Source organism: Limulus polyphemus, unplaced genomic scaffold (assembly GCF_000517525.1).
Source record: "Limulus polyphemus unplaced genomic scaffold, Limulus_polyphemus-2.1.2 Scaffold6581, whole genome shotgun sequence".
Classification (NCBI taxonomy): Eukaryota; Metazoa; Arthropoda; class Merostomata; order Xiphosura; family Limulidae; genus Limulus; species Limulus polyphemus.
In genome coordinates this window covers 23016-45336 of record NW_013672191.1, presented here as the reverse complement: position 1 = coordinate 45336, position 22321 = coordinate 23016, and the positions used below count along the sequence as shown (strand labels likewise).

Sequence of the window (22321 nt, the reverse complement as noted above, 5' to 3'; positions counted from 1 at the left end):
ATATAGAGATAGATATTTGTGTCAAGCGAACAGTAGGCAACGCAAGTAAAGTGTGTGAATAGCTATGAATTATAGTGTGTGTTTATAAAAGTAGTTAAATTAAAGTGACTGTGGAAATTCTGTGTATTACAAAGTTGTATCAAGAAAGAATAAACTAGTTTTATTTAAGAAAGGACCTGTATCGCTGAAGTTCCTCGGAAAGAATTTATACCAGAAATTAACAAACGAACAGAGACGTAACAATTCTATCAAAATAACGACTCTACGTGTTTCAACGTGTCACACGTTATCTTTCTGAAATTATAGTCATATTGACCAAGATTGTGTACACTGGGGTTAACTTGCCACAGTATCACATCAGATATAAATCAGTTTTTCTCTTGCATTATGTGTCATGTAAAATCTATCAGGATTTCATCCTTTGTAAAATGATTAAAATGAAGCAAATGATTAAAAAATTAAAAATTTCAAATTAGGAGAATTGAGAACATGTATTTGAAAACTTCCCTCATCAGAACAGAATAAACAAATGAATACATTGTTTACACAATTTTGATACAAAATCTACAGTAATGTTAATCTCACCTTAGAATTTGTTTGCTTCTTAGCTCCCTTATTTTCTAAAACATAGTCACTGTCATTGTCAGATTGATCCCCTAGCAAATTGCTGTCAGTGTCCTGAAAAAAAAAAAAAAAAGATAAAAAAGTTGTAAAGAATGTTTACCTACACATGCATGTTGTGAATGCATAAAGAAAAAACATAATAGGGGAGGGTCACACAAAACAGTCAAAATACTTTACTCACAAACTAACATTCACACACATGAAATTGTGAACATTGCTCAAGTAAAACTGTTTACAGTTTCAAAAATAGCTCAAAATTATCAAATAATAGACATGCTCAAGACACTTCAAACAAAATATTTTACACCTGGCATAATATTTGCAAAAGAAAAATTATTTAAAAAAAAACTTTTTTTTTTCATTTTAAAAATGTATAGGATGTATTGGTTTGATCTATTTCTAAGTGTTACTTTTAACAACTTTAGCATCATGCAGTCACATTACAAAATTATTACAAAAGTACCTTACTGTTCTCTTTGATCTATGAAAAATAAAATTGTCAGCAAACAAGAAGTTCAACTATCAATTATAAATACATACCACAATGACACTCAAAAAAAGTACCCGTCACAATGTTTTTTAGGGAATGAAAAAAAAAATAGAATGCTTATTTATTAATTTCTCCACACTACCTCAGCACTGTCTGACATGGCTTTCTTCTTTTTCTTCTTCTTTTCTCTCTTTCTTTCTCCATCTCCCCTTGCTTTTCTTTTCTTTCCTCTCTCTTTCTTTGGCTTAGGTAGTCTTTCTGGTTCATCTAAATCCTCCTCTTCATCATCATCAGGAGGAGCCAATTCTTCTAGCTGCTCTACTGGTTGTTCCTCCTCTTCATTTTCACCATCAGCTTCATCTTCATCATCTCCATCCCCCTGGTCATCAGGATTTGTTTCTTCATCCTGTTCAAGGTCATCTCCTTCACCATCTACATCATCACAAAACCAAAGTTACTGCATCTCTGTCTAAAATATAAACTTTTATCTGTATCTCACAAATAGCAGATGTACCCATGTGATGCACAGAGAGAGGATTATGAAAATTTGTTTTTGAAATATGACAATGACTTGATTATTTAAATACAATTTTCTATTTTAATTTGTTTTTTTTTGTTGTTTTACCAAAAAGCAGAAAGTAACATGTGACCTAAAAACATCTCACTTAATATAAGTTTGTCTATCTTGTCTATAGTATGTATAAAGAATGTGTGAAAAAGAAATTCTTCAAATGATTGATAGAATTTTAAAAACAAAAATGAAATTATAGAATTAATGTTTTACCAGTTATGAATATAATAAATAGTGTTTTTGTCCTAAATATGCCAGTAATGATAGAAAGTACACAGACTGTATGTATACCCGCGTAATGAAAGAGGAAACTGGATAAATTCCATCAGTACCCATAGTGGCCACCCCCAATGACAAATCTATATTTAGCCAGCACTGGAACTAAGAAATCTATGTATTTTAAAAGAAAAATAACTTCTTGTCACATCCTAAATCATTCCAATTTGATTAAACAATATTTGACAGGTCCAAAAGCCTAGGAGGAGTTAGAAGACAAACATACTTTTTTCAAATTACAGTACAGTTACTAATGTAATTTTCTCTCGTTGACACTGTGGTTACATGACCAGCTCTGCTAACAAGAAGATGAGCTTGCTTAGCCAGCCCAGTGAGCCCTGATATTGGGTGAAAGGTCTCGTCAGACCTGGATATAGCAGATGTAGTGTAGTTGACATATTATAACATATTTTTATTTGTCTTCACTCATGGGTTATTAGAATTCTTAATGCCTCAATAACTTAACAGTACACAAATATATAATGCACTTTACAATTTTCATCCATTATTTTAATGTACAAAATTATGAATAGTCACCATAAGTGACAAAATAATATATTATATAACATACAAATCATTACTTCAACTCAACATCACCATAATTTAAAACAATCTAACCCATATTAAAGTGTCTTTATATCACAAGTTTATTCACTTCTTAAACTTGAAAAATGACTGAAATAACTTTTTATTTATTCCAGTGCTGTTTATACTTCATGCTACATACCATTCTAGTCTTGTGTTAAAATTATTGCAAACAAATTTGCTACTGATTTATTTGTTTTTAATCTTGCATAAGTAATAAAACACAATTATGGTTTATTATGAATTTCGTGCAAAGCTACACGAGGGTTATCTGTGCTAGCTGTCCTTAATTCAGCAGTGTAAAACTAGAGGGAAGGCAGCTAGTCATCTAACAACGTAAAATTAAAATGAGTATTATGTGGAATGATCATTGTAGTAAAATAATAAAATTAATACATAATAGTAAATATATATTATAACAACACTGTGTGTGTGTGTGTGTCCACACTGTGGTAAAATTATCAATCTTTCAGGCCAATGTCCAAATAGAAGCATGGCAAAATTTATACTTGCCTCAGTCAACTTAGTAGATTTAAGTTAGTTCTAAAATCTACCAACTAAGCTTACAATGCAAAATAATATTCATAATGATATTTGTTTCTCATTTATAAAGCACAGAGCTACACAATGGGCTAGCCGTATTGTGCCTACTACAGTTTTCAATTATAAGTTTACAGGCTTACTGCTGAGACATGGGGGTGGGAAGGCTTTCATGATAATAATAACAGTAATATTAATAATAATTAAATATATAATATATTAGTTACAATAAATGAAGTCAACTGATATGAAGTCAACAAATTCATACAATTACACTAGTAAAATATATAAAACAAAGACGCTGTCTTAGAATCCACAGTAAATACCTCACTGAAAAATGAGAGTTAAAAAAAAAAGAATAGAAAGAGACAAACTAGTTAACACATACCTAACTACAGAAGTATTTAACTATTGGTCTGGCTCTGATGTTATTTCATGAATTCTGTAACTTACACCTTAAATGTCTTCCATGGTCAACCCAAGGTTGAAATATCTTACTAGGAATAATATTATATCCACAGAAAGTGACACAACGAATAAAATCTCATATAAAGATCAGGAAGAGTTCTAACTTTCTAAAACAGACAGTTGTCTTAAGAAGATCCCAATATGTGATTTTGATAAGGTAGCTTTTGTAATGAAGAGCAGGGGTATATGGACAAATCCCGAAATGATGTCTGTTACAAAAGTTGTAGATTAAAAACGAAAGACAGAGAAAGATAAATATAATAAACATAAATAAAATGGGTGCACACTTATTAAAGTAATCCATACACTCTGAAAAGAAGGTTTGTACTAAGGATGCTTAAAGAGAGTTTAAAAACAAATCACAATCATAAGGAATCTTCAATACTGCAAATAATCATAGTTCGTAAGTAAAATCTGGAACAAATAAAAAGATTCAACTGATAGATGGACATCAACACCTATAGGGAAACTTTCCAAGTAAAACTAACAGATACCACAAGCTACATATCCAAGTTTCTTATTTAATGAAATAAAACCTAAAAAAAAAAAAGATGTTACAAAAACCTTCAGTTATCCTATCACCTTGGCTACACATAGTGGACTTAAATAAACAGATATACAGAAATGACAATCACTGAAAAACAAAAATCTCTGTATAAGCTGAGTAACAACAAACTACCCTGAAAAAGCAAAACTTATAAGGTCAGAAAACTAACACAGTTGCACATTGCTAAAAGGTTTTTAGTAAAATTTGATAAAGTTTAAAAAGTACCAAAAACATCATATTCAAGCCATTTCTGGCAACAAAAAAATGTTCTGAATGGAATGAACCTTAACTGTTTAGCTATCAGTTACTAAAGGCATCACAGATAAAAAGAAAAAGGATTTTCAAAAAATTGGAAAAGGAGTCATTGATGAGTAAAGGTCCAGTGAAACACTTGGACCATAAAGGAAAAATGTAAAGTTTAACTTGTAATTTAAAATATACTCTCAATGCAGAAAGCTCAGAGGGACTTGAAGATTTTGTCACACAAGCATTGTCTTCTGCACCCGTCAGAGTTAAAAAAAGAAAAAAGAGATGAACAAGAATGAGCCAGTAGTGGAGTTGTTTCATTACAAAACTACTTTTTCAAGAACAGAACTTGATAATAGTAAATTGTTATGCCAAAAATGAGTTGCTACATAATGAAGACAATTAGAGATGTGTAAGTGATGAAACTGTCAATACCAGTAAAATTTAAAAGTTCCAAAAAGAAACTGAAGTGTGAAATAGAATCGAGCTGATCCGTGACGGCATACTAATCAAAAGCTGAACAACCAACCCATTTTTCAGGATATTTGGTCCCTAACCAGATTCAGAGAACTAAGAACAAGACAGGTTTTACGAGTTTTAATCATGTAACAAAAATTACAAAGACAGAAAATTAAAAATCAAACAAATGGTGCTACAAAATTTATTTGAAAAGTTGTAAGAGAAAAACCTATTCCCCCTTTTTTTTTGACACAATCTTTGGCAAACAAATCCATTCTAAGGATTATCAACATGGATAATATTCTAACATTTATTCTGAAATTCACATCATAAACTTCTAAATTCTGTTGTGAAATAAAATTATTTGTATTTTAAAGTACCATAAAGCAAAAACTGAAATGTTACTGATAAAAAAAAACAAAATTGTGAAAATGATATCAATAACTATTCCCCTCATTTAAACTAACTGTAAGCATGCATGTTTGGCATATATTAAAACTTGGCAACTCTTAATGAATGTAAAGGTAGTTGAAAATAATTTGTACCAATATCAAGTGTAAGTTTATAAGCAACTAAAGCTTTATTTCAAGGAAAAATATAAATCATTCATTTAACTTAATTAACAAAAATTAATATAATTATAAAACTTCTAGCTTTGTTCTGAGCAGTTCAAATGCTTTAATAAAACTAAGGAAAATTTCATATATTCAGTTTTAGTATATTTCTTTTAAAACTGTTCATGTTTTGAAAGTCAGTACTTTGCATAAAAACAGACATGTACACTGTAGCAGTCCACATTCAACATTTACGTGCAAGGTCAAATGACTTCACGTGAACTAAGACCACAGCTCCATGACCCAATTTTATTATGCGTACATGTTCTGGCCATAGCAACCAATTAAAATATTCAGTTTTTAATACAGAATATGTAATAAAAGTTTTAAATGATGATTTATCTATCTGGTCATTAGGTTTCAGTTTTGAATTCAATTTGAAATGTCCATATTTCAATATTACTCATAAGCAAATTTTAAACATTTTTCAAACTGTTACAAGCTTCAAGTCCACTTAAATAATTTTATAACAAGTTAAAAAATAATTTCTTTTAATAACATAAAAATTTTGTATTTCCTAGTCAACTTTTTTTTTGCAGTCTCAATAAGTGTTGTGAACCGAACATTATTTACACTTAACATCTGCACAAATGAGTCCTAGATTTAGTTCCAAAACCAAAACCCAATGTATCAAACACACAAGTTCTATCTAGAACTACAAGTTCTACATTAAGATTTTTAACCACACAAGAAAAAAAAGTATAAAGGGCAACAGCCCTGGTAAACAACTACAATCACTGTTCAGTCAAGCATTTGCAGTCAGTCTACTGTGGCATGCAACTCTTGAGAAAGGAGGCGCATACTGCAGTAAAAAAAGCCTATTAAATAACCGGTCACCCTCCAATTTGTAGGATGGACTGATCCAAAAATAAAAAGTATTCTAAGTCGTGTTGAGTACAGCTACTTTTATACCACTACATGTATGGGTTCCCTCCCAGCCCTCTTTTAAAATGGGACTGTACCAACCACAAAAGGCAGACAGCAGGCAATGGCAAAATCTTGGGCTGAAAGAAGTAAAGTTTGTTGTTTTTTTTGTATAACATTCATTATGGTTGCAAAATATACCTGCTTTAATAAAAATTCTTAAATTCAGATTTTCATTCGTACGTACGAATTTACTTAAGTTTTATACATACATTTTTCTATTTTTCTCTGATCATAAATGTAGCAAAAGTAATCGGTCATTAATATATGCCACAGCATCCTTACAAGTGTCCATGCCACCCACACGGCATCATACACATGGTTCATACAGTGTCCATACACATACGATCGATACAGTACACAGACATAAGTACACCGCTACGCACCACCCGCACATATACGTAAACCGCCAATACAGTATTCGCATGCATATGTATGCCACCCTCTCTGTATTCAAATGCGTACATACACCACCCAGACAGTATATACACACACACACGTACATACACTACCCACACAGTATCAACACACGAACGTACACCACCCACACAGTATCCACATGTGTAGACATGCCACCCATGTTGTATCCACACATCTACGTACACCACCAACACAGTTTCCACACATTATATATACTGTCCAAGCAAGTATCCTTAAATTCATATATTCCACCCATATGGTAACTATATATACAATACAAGTTTGTTCTTTTAAGTCCACACAAAACCACACTAAGTCATTTTTGCAATTTTTACCATTTCTCTCCAATTTCTAAACCTTACCATGTATAATAAACATTCAAAACTGATGACGTGTATTTAGTGCCTGGTAAAACCAGTTCAATACTCAAGTAAGCCAAATTACTCAGCAAACAAAAAAGTTGTAACTCAGATCACTGGTAATTTCACCAAGGCAAAAAGCAAATTAACCAGCTCATAATACAATTTTCAAGAAGTATCAGTATTTAAGATATAAATTTTATTCTAACTAACTTGCAATAAAACATTACTTTTCATATGATTAGCTAATTCAATATACTGTCCAACTGCTAACACAGGCACTTGCAGTCTTCTGCACTATATACAAATTTAAGACTTGCTCATTGCTGATGTACCAAATTAATAAAGTTATGCTTTTTGTTCGTCTATTTTGCTTTAAATATGCAAGAGATTTCTCATAGTTTCTAATGTACTCACTTTCAAATTTTAACACTATTTTTAAACAAACCATTCTTGCATTAACTGTAAATAAGAATTGTCAATAAAAGCTAGTTTAACATAATGTTCTGCATTTTTGTTCTAAATTCAGACTGGAGGCTGGACTTGAATGTGTCCATCCCAATAAGAGTTATTCCAATATGTGCAGATATATAGATGTAAATACAATTAGATATTATTGTTAAGATCTTGGCTACCAGTGTAAATACAAACATATAATAAACTTGAAATCTAATCTTATTTACAAACTAACTAATACAAACAAACAAAAAATGAAATCTAACCCTTATTTACAAACTAACATATACAAACAAACAAAAAATGAAATCTAACCCTTATTTACAAACATGTGAAAGAATGAAATCTAACCCTTACTTACAAACTAATACAAACACATAAAAAAAATGAAATCTAACCCTTACTTACAAACTAATACAAACACATAAAAAAATGAAATCTAACCCTGATTTACAAACTAGCATATACAAACAAACAAAAATTAAATCTAACCCTTATTTACAAACTAACAAATACAAACAAACAAAATATGAAATCTAACCCTTATTTACAAACATATGAAAGAATGAAATTAACCCTTATTTGCAAACATACAAAAGAATGAAATCTAACCATTATTTACAAACTAATACAAACACATAAAAAAAATGAAATCTAATCCTTATTTACAAACTAACATATACAAACACACAGCTAAATGTACTTTCACAGGGTCCCCAAAAGTCTTCTGTTCCAAGAGTAAATAAAACAAACTTAAGAGTTACAAATGTTTTTATTTCTTGCTTTTGAAGTTCATATGTCATGCTGCATTGTAGCTTACAGATTGCATAATTCTTCTCATGATTCATGGCATACTGATATCACCACAGTACAAAGTGTAACATTAAGCATCCCATATGTGACATGATTTTAGCAACTACAGACTGACTAACAGACAACATACTACTATATAGTGGTATGAGTGGTTAAAACAGGTGGCCCTTGTTCAGGGAATTAAATTTGAAACCTAACTCTTATTTACAAACTAACAAGAGTGCTATATTTATAAACTTTACTGAAATATGAGAGATCCTGAAACCCACTATTTCTTAATAATTAATCCTAACCTCATTAACCAAATATGCATGGGGTTGGTCCAGTGGAAAAGGAATATTAACTATTATATTGAAATTTTTCTTTGTGTACCTAAAAAAAAAATATGGAAAGCTTGTAATAAAATGTACAAGACTGTTGTGCACAAAAATTTAAGACATGTCAAAGAATTTTTACTCAGGATATGTCTGTGAATTGATGATGTCAGTCTAATTGACATGTTGGAGTGCACTGGGATGTTCAAATGAAGAATAAAAATACTTTTGTCCATCATACAGTTTACATATAGCATTTGCATAATCTCTAGAGCAAGGATTCTCAAACTGTGGCACATGTACCATTGGTGGTACATGGAGCTAATGTCAGTGGTATGCAAAAAAATAAATGTGAAAGTTAAAAATTTGTAATAAGCTCATTTTGAGCTTTTCTAGTACATATACACACTGCTCTCTTCACTTCTAGAATTGCCCTTCGCATGCATAGACTTGTCAGTGTGTTCTTCCCTTCAAACTGACAAAAATCACACCAGATATTTTCAGTTATGCCAGAACAAAAACAGTTAAATATTTCCCATTTAATAGGTAAGTGTTAAAAATATAAATTTTTGCTACTGAATTTTTTGATGCATTTTAATTAGGCCCAGGTTTGTACTTCAAAAAAAATTAAAACAAAAAGTGGTACACAAGACTGAAACGTTGGAGAACCACTGCTCTAGAGCCTCCAAAATGCTAATCTACAGTTTTTTTCAGTATCTCATACCTGATATTTACTTTCCTCTACCATGAACTGTCATTAAATGAGTAATGTTAAGTTAAATGAATAGTTTACACCTCTAACATCAAATATATATAATACGGTGACACTCTATAGAAGGTCATGGCATTCACGCTTTGAATCACACCCATGCACATAAGATTGATAAAAACTTCCAAGTGCAAGAAGAGTTTATAAACAGCAATATGTCAACCACATTACATCTACTATATCAAATGCCAACAAGGACTTTCTCCCAACACCAGGGCTCTTCAGGACAGCTGGTATACAATAGAAATAGATGTGACTGAGATGCTATTTATGTTAGCAAATTGCTTGATAACAACTGTTATTGTGTGAACTGGTCAAATGATACAGAACTTACTGAATTTTGGTTCCTTTGTTAAATAACAGTAGAAAATCAATAAACTGTTCTATTAGATTTCATGTGTAACACTTTAATAAAAACTTGGGCTTCATTATCTCTTAATTACATCAATTTTCTTTTGAAGTAATCACGATCATTTTCTGCATAATTAAAAGCCTGACTATGGACACAAGAATAATCACAAGCTCACAAAATTCAGACCTTTGGATCAACTTTATAAATTGAAATTGTTGATCTTTATGTACAAAGGATGAAACTGGTTATTGTCTGATGATAATTCATAGAATGACAATAATAATAATTACATATGTGTTTAATCATTTATCTCAACAGGTTAATAGGGTTTATATTTTTTAATTAAAAATATTTATAAAAGAAAATTTTTTCTTAAACCTTAAACAGCTTATTTCAAACAAGTGAATACTTTTGAAAACAATTCCCATATATCAATTGTGAAAAAACAAAGGCAGAGTGTGGTCAGGAACCTAAAAATATTTAGCAATTGTGGGTAGAATCTATAACGCCTTAAGCCCTTCTTTTTATCACTTTGAAATCCAAACAAATCATACCACAAAATGCATGCAGCAACTGCCATATTACTTGTTCTGTCATAATAAATTTTCTCATTCAAAGTTAAAGCCAAAATTTCTCAAATGCAAAGTTACATTAATATGCAATAAAACATAATATGAAGTAATGTATCTAAGTTTTAACAGACTTACAAGTTTATAGTTGTAAAAATATTTAATAATGTTTAACATTCAACCAAAATGAATCAAGAACGTCTCCTTATATATGACTAGTTAACAAAATAATTCAAAAGTTAGGGTTAACATTTTAAACATGGAGCCAGAGTATTGAATGTCTAGAATACTTTTTTTTTTTAATATGGTTTGAAAAGAAAATAGGGTAACTATATTTAGTAAGTTTTCAGTTCATATATTTTTTAAATTTGATCAGCCAATCATAAAACTAACTTCACTGTCATTGTTCATCAACAAGAAACATAAATTAAAGTTATTTCAACTTTTCCTGTCAAGAGTCAATACCTCTACTACCTGGCCTTAAAATGCACTGTAACTTTCCAAGTTGTTTATAATGTAACATTAGCTCTCACTGAAGTGAAACCATTCACATTTAAAACATCCGAGGGACAACAATGGAGCATCATGGCTGTACCATTTATTTCAATAAGTCTGCTTATATCCATCCCTGACTCACAAACAACTCATCAAGGTCTCTCTTGAACTCTCCAAATTCTGTCGAGTCTACCATGTCAGATTGCAAATCTATTCCAAAGATTAACTACCTTCTCAAAAAAAATTTAAAATTGCTTAATTTGCGAATAACTTCTACCCTGCTAAATCTTAAATCTATGTTACTTTAGTTCTACCACTTACATTAAACACAAAAAAAGAGATGATACTTCAATTCATTATATTCCCTTTATAATCTTGAACACTTCAATCACATCCCTTCTAACCCTTCTTTTCTCAAACGAAAATAAATTTTAAGGACCTTTCCTATCCTTATACGACTGCCCCTCCACCCCAGGAAGTATACTGGTAGCCCTCCTCTGAACCCTTTTCACATCTGAATGTCCTTTATAAAGTAAGGAGCCCAAGATTGAACACACTAATCTAAAGAGGCCTAACCAGATATCTTTACAAATAAATGATAATCTCCATAATTTGTATTGAATATTCCTGTCACTACAACTCAAAATCAAATGTGCTTTCCCACTGGCAACAACATAATGTTTAAGAGAATAACTGACCAAAATTCCAAGATACTTTTCTTTTACAACACCAGAGCTCGAAGTAAACATACATCTGATGGCATTTTGCTATGTAAAAATTATTATTTTGCTCTAGCTATTTTATGCAATAGCATTTTACTGAAAGTATCTTTAAATACAGCATGTGTATATACATATTCTTTTATTTTTAACCTATACATTTTAACATTTTTTTTTCAAATAGCAAGAAGTTCTTGCTAAAATAGCTTCCAGATTAGTGGGTGACAATTTTTAGTTAAGTACTGTCCTATTGAGACAACCAAGAGGCCCACATTGATGATGTATTGGTAACAAGGATAAAATTTCAAAGTATGAAGTATATTTCATGGATCAAAGGTAATATTAGTTGATTTTGTAATATATCATTATTCCTGCTCCCAGCCATACTAAGAATGAATAAACATTAATAAGGTAGCTGGATATTACTTTATAAGAATTCTTACTCTGGAACAAAACACGCTAGAGCAAGTACTGTAGCTAGATATATCATGATACAAATAAATTATGTATGAAACAGAAGAAGTAATAAATGAAATCTTGAGAACTGAATTGACTTGTATGTTGTTTTTTCTGTTTCTGTCTTCTAATACACCCTATTGCTTTAACTTCAAACTTTTTTTAAAGTGAAATGCACTTTCATGAATAGTGTTACACAAAGTGATATTCACTTGCACGCACATATTTTATAAAACAAAACCAGGTTTCTATTTTCACCTGGCCAATTTCCTTGAGCTGTATCAGCTCAAAATGTCCAATGAAAAGTTTGAAATAGTAGCTAGAGGAAAGCAGTAAAAAAGTCAACATAAGGGTTTGATGTATATAGGAGTGTTACAGTATTTTTTAATTACACAAATTCAAAGCACTACTGCTATTGATTACTATGCAGGCCTTTATGAGCATTTATAGTTTAATATAATATGAAGTTCCACAAGTCTTTCAAGTGTAGTGGTACCATGAAAGAATGAGTTAATTATAAGGCAACAACGATACAATGGAAACCATAACAGTAAGTTGCACTTGAATTACCAGAATATTGATTTTTCAATTTACCTAAAACTTTTTTAAATTTGTAATGTTTATCTTTAATTTTCTTCCCAATACTTCTAATGAGCTACTTTTGTCTCTTACCTGCAGCCACTTTTTTTTCTCTCTGTGGAACATACTTATCTTGAATACCTAATAGCCTATTAGTTAAAAACTAGCATTTCCACCACCTGTCTGGACAGTCTGAAAATTAGTAGAAGTGTCCAGTGTCCAGATTGCACCCTCATCTGGACACAGTTTGTCAAACAACATGTCCAAATGTTGGGGTGACTTAAAAAGTGCAGTAGCTAAAACATTTTACAATTTTAAAGACATATATAATTACATAACAAAAGGTGTTACAAATAAACATTTTCCCTCTGCCTTACCCTGGTCTGTTTGTTTATGCAAAAATCTTACCCCAGTAACTGAAAAATTTAAGATTTTTTTTGTTTGGTTTTCATTTGTATAAACTTCCTCAGTTTTCAGTGTTATGAAGAATATATGGAATGATAAGCACTCAAGGATGCTCGTAAGCATGGTTAAAGCAGAACTGTTTATTCATTTTAACTATTTAAGATTTTGCACAGAACTTGCCAATATGGTGAAGTCTAGTGTTCCCAAATATATATTAAAGTATGTTAACACTAACAAGAAGTACACATTTAAAAAATAGCTAAATAATTTGAAATTATTTTCAATATCCTTTGTAGAAGTACCGTTCAAGTTGTTACACTGTCATGGAGAATCATATAACATTAGAAGATACGAGAAGCAAGAACAAACTGAAGCCAAGGAAATAGTCTCATAATTACCATGGATTTGCAGTTTATGTCACTGATGTAATGCAGGAGTTGATAATGTAGCAGACATTTACCTTTGACTTATCCTGCCTAATGGTCTTCCATTAGCTGCCACAGGGTAAACATTGTATGCATAATTTCTTTTTAATTTCACCGAATATTTATAGTCACTTAAAGAGCCTCACTGATTTTTATTCCTTGTAAGGGCTTTAATATTAACATGTTTCAGTTATATTCTAACTTTATAACCTGTGAGGCAATTCTGTCATGACGGCATGTATGGTTTATAATAATAGTTCTTACAACATTGATCTGGATTCAAGAATATGGACAATAAAATACATCTGTTGGAGTGTTTGTACATTGTAGCACCACTCTGCTACACTGTAATTTCTTTCTTTATCCTATGAAGGAAATAAATTGCATGGAAAAAATATCTTTTACATGCTTTTTTAATAAGTGTATATAACAAAAATAAAGAGCCAGTATTTTTTTGTCAAGTCATATTTTCCTCAGAAATTGAAATATTTTTGTCTTAAAAATAATGTGCATGTAAAATGTCCAGATTTACGTTAATGATAAGGGACCGTGGTTTGGGGGAAGGGGGAGCCTCTGGGGGAGAGATGCAAGATTTAATTCAATGATAAGGGGCCGTGGGTTGGGAGGGGACTCTGGGGAGAGGTGTCCAGATTTATTTCAATGATAAGGGACTGTGAATAGGGAGGATAATTTACTTGGAGGGTGGGAATCTAGGGGAGAGGTGTCCAGATTTACTGAAAAGGTGGGAACACAAGTAGAAACTTCCCACTTCTGAGAAGCATTCTCCATTTAACTTAGTATCCTAGCCGATCAGAATCAATTCCACTCTCAGCTTACAAATCAACCTTCCCAAAAACTACTATTCTTAATTTCCATTTGTAATACTACCTCAAACCTAATTGTACAATGACCACTCGTACCCAGATGCTACCATACTTCCAACCCTCGACCAAATCGACATTGAAGTACCATTAGTAATAAATCTGTAACAGCATACACTCTTGTAGGTTCTCTGACCATCTGACATTGAAAACCATCTTGAAGAGTTTCCAAGAACAATCACTCACTGTTCGAGACCCAAGGTATCAATCCACATGCCTAAACCTAAAATCCCCCTCCTCCATGATTAAAAACCCTTCAGCTGCTGTATTCTTGATCCCAGTACAAATTTCACATTAATTTCATCACACTGCTCAGGTGGCCTATAACAGTTTCTAATAAAAAGCCTTTTACTTCTATATATATTTCCACTAATAAAGAATATACTGATTCAATATTCTTGTTAATATCAACTTCAAACAGGCTGGAGTTTGTGCCCCACATATAAAGCCATGTCTCCACTTAACAAAATTCTCTATTCCAATAGAAACTTTAAGGTCATCAATTTTGCTTTTAATATTTCTGACATTAGAATAACAACAAACAAGCCTATTTTGTAGTCTGGTACCATATTTTGTTCCAACTTATATAATGGTGTTATTTTGTAGTAAGTTGATAATGACCCTCGCCTCTGTCAAGCCCTAATTTAAGGCTGCCCTTACTGCCGAGTTGATAGCTCTTGCAAATACATTTGCCCCTAAGCTATTTAAGTAGTTCATCCATTCAAAAAACCTTCTTTCTTCAGTTCAAACTGGTTCTAGAAACTGATCTAACTTATCTGCTTATTTTAACACAATGACTTAAGCCTAACATCCAGCATTAGACTATAGCCAATGATAGTATAAAATGTAATTTATTATCATATTAAATATATAAAACATGAACATTATTTCATTTATTAAGTTTCTTCTCACTCGTATATTTTCTTTTTGGTGCTTTTCATGTTCTTTTCCCTGTATACCTTGGTATAATGGTTGCCTTAGTAACACTTTTATATCTGTTTTTCGATTAATAAATATTTTAATATAATTTACATTCTTATCTTAGTTATCTTTAAATAACTCATTATTGTATAAAAAAAAAGCTATAATACTATAAATTATACTGTATTTTTGTGATGTTTTTTTTTAAATTGAGTTTGGTTTATAGTGATGGGTATGCAAATACTATGGTGTTTATTGAACATCTGAATTTGTTTTACATTGTTATTTGTTTTCTCCATAAAAATTCTGATCCCTAAGATGCAAAGTAATCCTTTCTCTGCTTGTGTGTTTGGTAATTATCTTTTAATCTACCACCATATATTTCCTATTAAACGTGTATTTGCCAGTGTTTCTTGAATGATGAAATATTTTCACAATGATAAGAACTCACGAGTGAAAGCAAAAGAAAATATGTTATGCTAACCACACTACATCTGCCACATCCTGTGCTGACAAGGCCCTTCCCCCAATACCAGGGCTCACCAGGCTGGCTGAAATTGACATAGTAACAGTAATATACATATTTTCATGAACAATGATTGGTGTGAACCAGATTATGCAAAAAAAATTGTAAATATTATCAATTTTATCAAAGTTATTTACAAATCAGGTTTTTACAGTAATAGTTAATTACACATTATTCATTTGATCACTGATTATTAATTTATATTAGTTATTATTTTTATTTGAATCAACACAACAGTAATACTTACGGTTAAAAAACTAGAAAATATCAATAGAAAAAAAAAAAACTTGCTGAAAATAACCATATTCACGACCATGCAAAAACAAAGCTGGATATAAACACAGATCTTTTGTTACATCTGAACCTGTAATTATTTTTCTTCTTTGCTACATTTGTTAGTAATATTTTATGTTTGGTATTTGTGTTTTGGGATAATAAATTAATTTCACAAAATTTTGTTTCCACAGTTCACCCTATAGGAATCAATCAAGTAACATTTAATGGTTTATATTTTTCTGTAATTTAGTGTATTAATCAGCACGTTTGTATATCATCTGTGTTTTTTTGGTATCACTTTAGTTGAATTTAATAATTTTTGTAACCCACCAAAAAAAAAAAAGTTACCCCCCTTTTTTGTCTCTTAGTCTGTTTGGTTTTTAATAGATTTGTTTGATATGCATTTTGTTGGGAACCATTCTTACTGTTTTACAGTAGAGTATTAAAGTTACAGAGCTGAGACAATGAAAAAAAAAAAATACATCTGCACTCCTACTACAGGTAAAAACATTAAATGGACATTTATACATGTACTACAGTTATATATGTTGTATTATTGTGTCCCCTCTTTTTCTTTTTACTTTGTTACCTAAAGATTCATTTTAATTTGGTCAACTATCACATGTACAAAAGTTTAGGCAAATTAGAATAATCCAACCAAAAGTATGCAATAGGTTGTAATTCTATAGAAAAACACTAGCATGTAAATATCTTCATTTTTGCAATATTGTGAGTGTATGGGTGAAACTATCTTACTAGTTAAGGAACTGAGGTTTTTTGTTATTTTTTGCTCCATAACATATAGTTCATAGAATTTTCTCCAAGTAAGCAGTTTACACTTATGCTTTTTCTCCATAATACAATTTTTCAGACCTTCCTTCCTTATTAATCATTAAAAACTAAGAAAAACAACAACAAAAATTACATTTTTTGACATAATGGATGATAAAATATTTATTACAAATTTCAGCAAACTAGTTTTGGTAACAGTTACCATCAACAGGGCAATAATAATTATGGCAAAAACATTTTTGTTTTTCACTCTTAATGTAATAGTACAGTGTGGCTGAAAAGAAATTATATTTACTAGTCATTATCTCTTCTACAAAATAATGATGTGTATTTAAAACATATTTCTGAAAACGTTATTATTAAGTAAATTTTTCTAGATGATCATCCTTAGGCAGATACTCCACTCTTGTGTATACGAATTGTTTGTTTATACAAAATGTTCAAATACACTGTGAACATTATATATTTTTAATCCTGAAAAGTGTAAACCCAGACAGCAGTCTTACTATTCAATGGCATTTCCTTCACCAGCTAAAATGGATTCTTATTTATATCTTATGGTTTAATCTTAATATATTTTATTCAAAAGCCATATAATGAATGTTTTATTGCTGTTGTTAGTTGTTTTTTTTATATATGTAAAGGAACATCGCATCTGAATTATTTCTTATTCTAAACATAAAATGACGGCTTGCTGGTAAAGGAATAGCAGCCTATTGGTTCGTTGGATACTTCGTCTCTTTAATCGATGAAAAGTTTAAAAAAATCTTATCATCCAGTATCTCAGAAATAAATAGGCACCCCTACTGCTAAGAATAGGTTCAACCCAAGCCTCACTCTGGCGAGACTTGCCGCGCCACATTAATATGCTAATAAGTTCTACTTATCTTTATAGTTACCCTATTATCCTTCAGTGTCAAATAAACTAATTATAAAGTGTATCGTATTCCAATACTTGTATGCTAATACATGATCTTGGAAATATTAATTACGTATTTCACTTCAGAATCCATAATTAACCGCGAAAAGTCAAAACAAAATCCATGTGATCAACCATGGACACCGGTCAGACTCTGAAATAGTCCGAGACAGTCTCTTGTTCGTAGTTTATATTATTACACTTTACAGTCTTATTGTTAGCCCTTAATAGACATGAGTCACAATAACATTACGAAAAACAAACTCTGCAGTACTGTTCATGGCCTATTCTTTTAATACAGTTAATATAAACAAATAAATTTATCTCCCATGATAAACTTTTTTTGATATTAAGAATAATTTCAGTTCACATTCATATATCTGAGGTCACTTATTCATTTACGAATAGGCGACGATTTTTTGCAGGGTATAAGCTCCAGACAAACGACGGACGAAGACGTTTGCGCGCTCTACGACGGAAACCCCAACTACGAGTCACTGGGCCCGCGCCACGAAACAGGTAAGACTATAGTACCTCACAAAACTATTGACAACTGCAGAGAGTTATTTACGTTAAATTTTACAAACCTGCCAATGAGTCTTCTTCTGCTTCTTCCGTACCGCCTTCAGACTGATCTTCTGACAGATCTTCTTCTCTTTTGGACGGTGTAGGCATTTAAAATGGAATAAACTTCACATCAACTTGACACACGATATCGGAAGTAAGTCTTCAAATTTGATATCTGTACGCTAAATCCTCACCCCCCACGACAATACAAGGAAAAGGCTCACGCGCATGCGCCTGTCGACGTAAGACGCTTACTGACATCCCATAATAGTTTCTCCTGGGGGGTCCGGTAAGAGTCACGTGCCCTATGAATGTGAATAATCATCTAAATTGAATGAATAACAATTTAAAATTGAATTTTTTGGTCGCCTTATACTGATATACATACACGTATTAGCAAAAAGAAAAATAACTGTTAATAGTGTAAAAACTAGATATAAATCATTCTAAAGATAATCAATTTCAATGGCTTTGGTAGTTTTCTATTCCTTCTGTTTATATATTGTTAGACGGACCCTTCCTTAATGTTATTGATTTTCTGCAGTTATATCAAAAAATATTGGAAGTACTGCAGTTCAATCAAATGCAACAGATATAGACCTTAATCTGTTTTCAAATGCAAAGTATAAAAATGTGTATTGTAACATCTGAAATTACAATATTACCCCGTATTAATACAGTCACGTTTCACATAAACATCCGTATTTTAATAAAAAAAAAGAAACAACTTTACAAATATAATCATTCACATTTGGAGTGGGGTGGTGAGGCTTCTAACTGAAACCTTAAAATAAAAAACTAAGAGTAAGAATAAGCTTTTGATGTTAAGGCGAACTGGGAGTTACAGAATAACTGTGTTTATTGTATTGGTAGGAGAACCCTAAATGTAAATGATATATATATATATAAATCGAATGCAATACACAGTGGTTTGAATTGATGCCAATGAACATTTTAAAATGGAAAATGTTGCATTTTTAAAATAGAGTGTTGGTGTATATATTTTCACACACACACACATACATATTTAAGACTAACCAACAAACTATATTTTGTTTGTTAATTGTCCGTGAACATTATACATTTGCGCTGCATGTAAATTGATTTTCTCATTTATTCAGTATCACCGTACTTATCCCTTGCGATTTTTATGATAAATACCTATTTTTGTTTATAAACGATATAAGTATGTATAATTATCCTTTTTTTCAGATGTCAAGTATATTCCTTTGTCCTTTCTATGCTCTTTATCCTAAATACGTGTATATAATGTCTTATTTTTTGTATACTTCATATAGTCATATTATCAACTGTCTTCAATATGTTAGCTTCTTTGGAACATTGATACTTTTTTTTACCTCAAGGTGAAAAGCAAAATTTGTTTTATATACCAATTAATGTCAGTAACGTTACTGTTTGTAGCGTCCAAGGATATTTTCATCAGTCATAGTAACCTTCCTCACGGTAAATCTCCAGTCTTCGTGTGGGATGTAATATATTTCATAGTATTTTGATACTTAGTGTTAGTCAACTTTAAACAGATCTGCATATATATTTTTAATTTAGTTGTTAAGGCTTGCCAAAACTGTTATATCAAGCTGAAGTTTATGATGAAAGAAAAATTACCATAATGATCGTTTTGCCAAAATAATGGACTAAGTTGTTTTTTTTCACTCCAGATTTTTAAACGAGCTTTGTACATTACTTTTGATGTTGATTTATTAACTTACATAAACACGTTTTCATGGATTAATGGAGATATTCTATGTTCGAGGACGAGATTCGAACCCGCGACCTCAGTCAAGTGCTATAACCATCAGGCTATTCCAAGTTTAATAAAAATTAAAGGTAAGGAAAAGCTCAAACACTATAAATATAACAGAAATGACGTCTAGTTAGGGTGATGAAAAATATATTTGCTCAAAATTGTAGTGTTTTAGTTGGTCGTGGTATGGTTTGTCGTATTCCTTAAACTGTAGTACTGTATGTGACGTAGGAAAGGATTGCAGAGTTGGGGTGCTTGGCTAATATAATAATATAATTTACAGTTGTTATACAAGTCAAATATGTAAAAGAGGGGTTGCTGTAGCACCCCTGTACCTTCTGTTCCGACGCCTCTGAATTCTGTGTGCAACAAAATATACGACGAACAAAGTAAATATCTTGAACATTTATATCACGCTATTTAGATAATTATAATCTTGTGGGGAAAGACTTTCATTGCTTTTGATTTCTGTGCCTTTTTTTTATGTGGAATTTAGAAACTCAACTGAGTACGTTGAACATCTAATCTCGATATTAAGTGAACTTGATCAAAGTGTATAATGAAATAAGAAAAGTGTGTTACTTGAAAATAATAGCTTTCAATTAGAATAGATGTCGAAGCCTAAAATGAAATATTTTTCTTCTGCATGTATATATATATGTGTGTAGATAGTCTACTAACTCTATCACCATATTAGGGGCGTTGTGCATGAAAGATATTATAATAATGACACATTTATCAAGTCGCGACTTCGAACTTTATGGCTCATACTTTTTATTTAAATAAAATTGAAGAAATGTTTCATCACAATATTAGTGTATAAGGTTCTGAACATATAAGCACTTTTCTGTGATTTATTAAAACATACATAAAGAAATATCATATACAGTATACCGAGTATTATATAATTTGTGAGTATCGACGATACTACACTTAAACAAGCACCATAACTCGTCATGCATATAAAGTGACTACGTAATCAGGTTCTATTCAAACAGCTACATCACTTTTTTAGAGCAATATAACCGACCATAAAATGTTAAAAAACGTCTTTATCGTGTCATGCCAACATTTAGCCTTAAAGTCATTTTCTCGATGTATAATTGGCCCAGAAACTGTATAGGGAAATATTGGGTATCAAAATAAGCGAACTACGAAAATAACTATCAACTGAGCTACAAACAATGAACTGAATAGTTATTGTAGCTGATACAAATATACACACACAAATTCTTCAGTAAAATATGGACTTTTGGGTGACAAAGGGGAAACTAGTCTCTATCTTAAAATTTACGTATCTCTTTGCGCGTCGAAAGGTCCAATTATTTAGACGATTAAAAAATGTATTATTGGGTTATCTTGCGTCCTTTTTTTATTTTTTTCGTTTTAATTTTCGTAATAAAAGCTGTTGTTGTTGTTTTTTCAACAAAAGTACTAGTTCTGAAAAAAGCTCAGGAAAGCTGGCAAAATACTGAGAGAAAGAGAGAGACAAAAGATAAAGAGTACAAATAATGAATTACATTGTAAATTAGTTATAAGTACTATACCCAAGATTTGCTTATACTGTATTCTTTACTTGTTTGAGTAGAGATACGAGTCCCACATGCAAGAATATAACAAAAATCTAGTAAACCAACCATCAAACTTCACCAGCTCTGAAGACCACAGGGCAACTGTTCAGACGTCGTATATAGGTTCTGTATGATTTTGCAAACACACCACCATACAGGCTCGCTTTGTTCCTTAACTTGGTCGTAATGATTATTTTTTGACTGGTATGAGGACGACACATTTTATCGTGTTCTTATACGTATTTGACAGCTCAGTTACAATGATTCTGTTTGACTGGTATGAGGCCGACGCATTTTATCATATTGTTATACTTATTTGTCAGCTTCATTGCAAGGATTATTTTTTGATTGGTGAGAGGTGGAGGCATTTTATCATATCCTCCTTATTTTATGCCAGAGTTAAACGAGAAAGGCCGTAGTCAGTTCCTATGGCTATCTATCTCTCTCTATATATATATAGATAGATGAAATGTCTGTTTGTTTGCACTCTAACTCCAAAATTTGTATGTAAACATTATGAACTATGGAGAATGTCTTAAGGGGAACAAAATTTAACTTAACCCCATTTCTCTTTTGTAAAGCTTGTTGTTACTCCCAGCCTGTTGAGTAAATCTCAAACAATCTTGGC

At 31.3% G+C, this 22321-nt stretch overlaps 1 protein-coding gene across 1 annotated transcript; it reads right to left on the bottom strand.

Annotated features, from left to right (window-relative positions):
- Positions 1 to 549: 549 nt before the first annotated feature.
- On the bottom strand, positions 550 to 21830 carry LOC106473871 (nuclear polyadenylated RNA-binding protein 3-like). The gene is made up of 4 exons (XM_013934557.2): positions 21760 to 21830; positions 18378 to 18662; positions 1257 to 1546; positions 550 to 678 (listed from the first exon to the last, which is right to left on the bottom strand). The coding sequence occupies exons 2-4, from the start codon at positions 18463 to 18465 to the stop codon at positions 565 to 567; spliced, it is 492 nt and encodes a 163-aa protein (XP_013790011.2). The 5' UTR covers positions 18466 to 18662; positions 21760 to 21830; the 3' UTR covers positions 550 to 564.
- Between the last annotated feature and the right edge of the window lie 491 nt (positions 21831 to 22321).

Excerpts from the sequence above, each read along its gene's own strand:
- LOC106473871 (XM_013934557.2), bottom strand. The coding sequence starts at position 18,465 with ATGCCTACACCGTCCAAAAGAGAAGAAGATCTGTCAGAAGATCAGTCT. Across the intron at positions 1,547-18,377 it reads AGAAGAAGACTCATTGGCAG|ATGGTGAAGGAGATGACCTT; the intron begins GTTTGTAAAATT and ends GTGATGATGTAG. Across the intron at positions 679-1,256 it reads CCATGTCAGACAGTGCTGAG|GACACTGACAGCAATTTGCT; the intron begins GTAGTGTGGAGA and ends TTTTTTTTTCAG.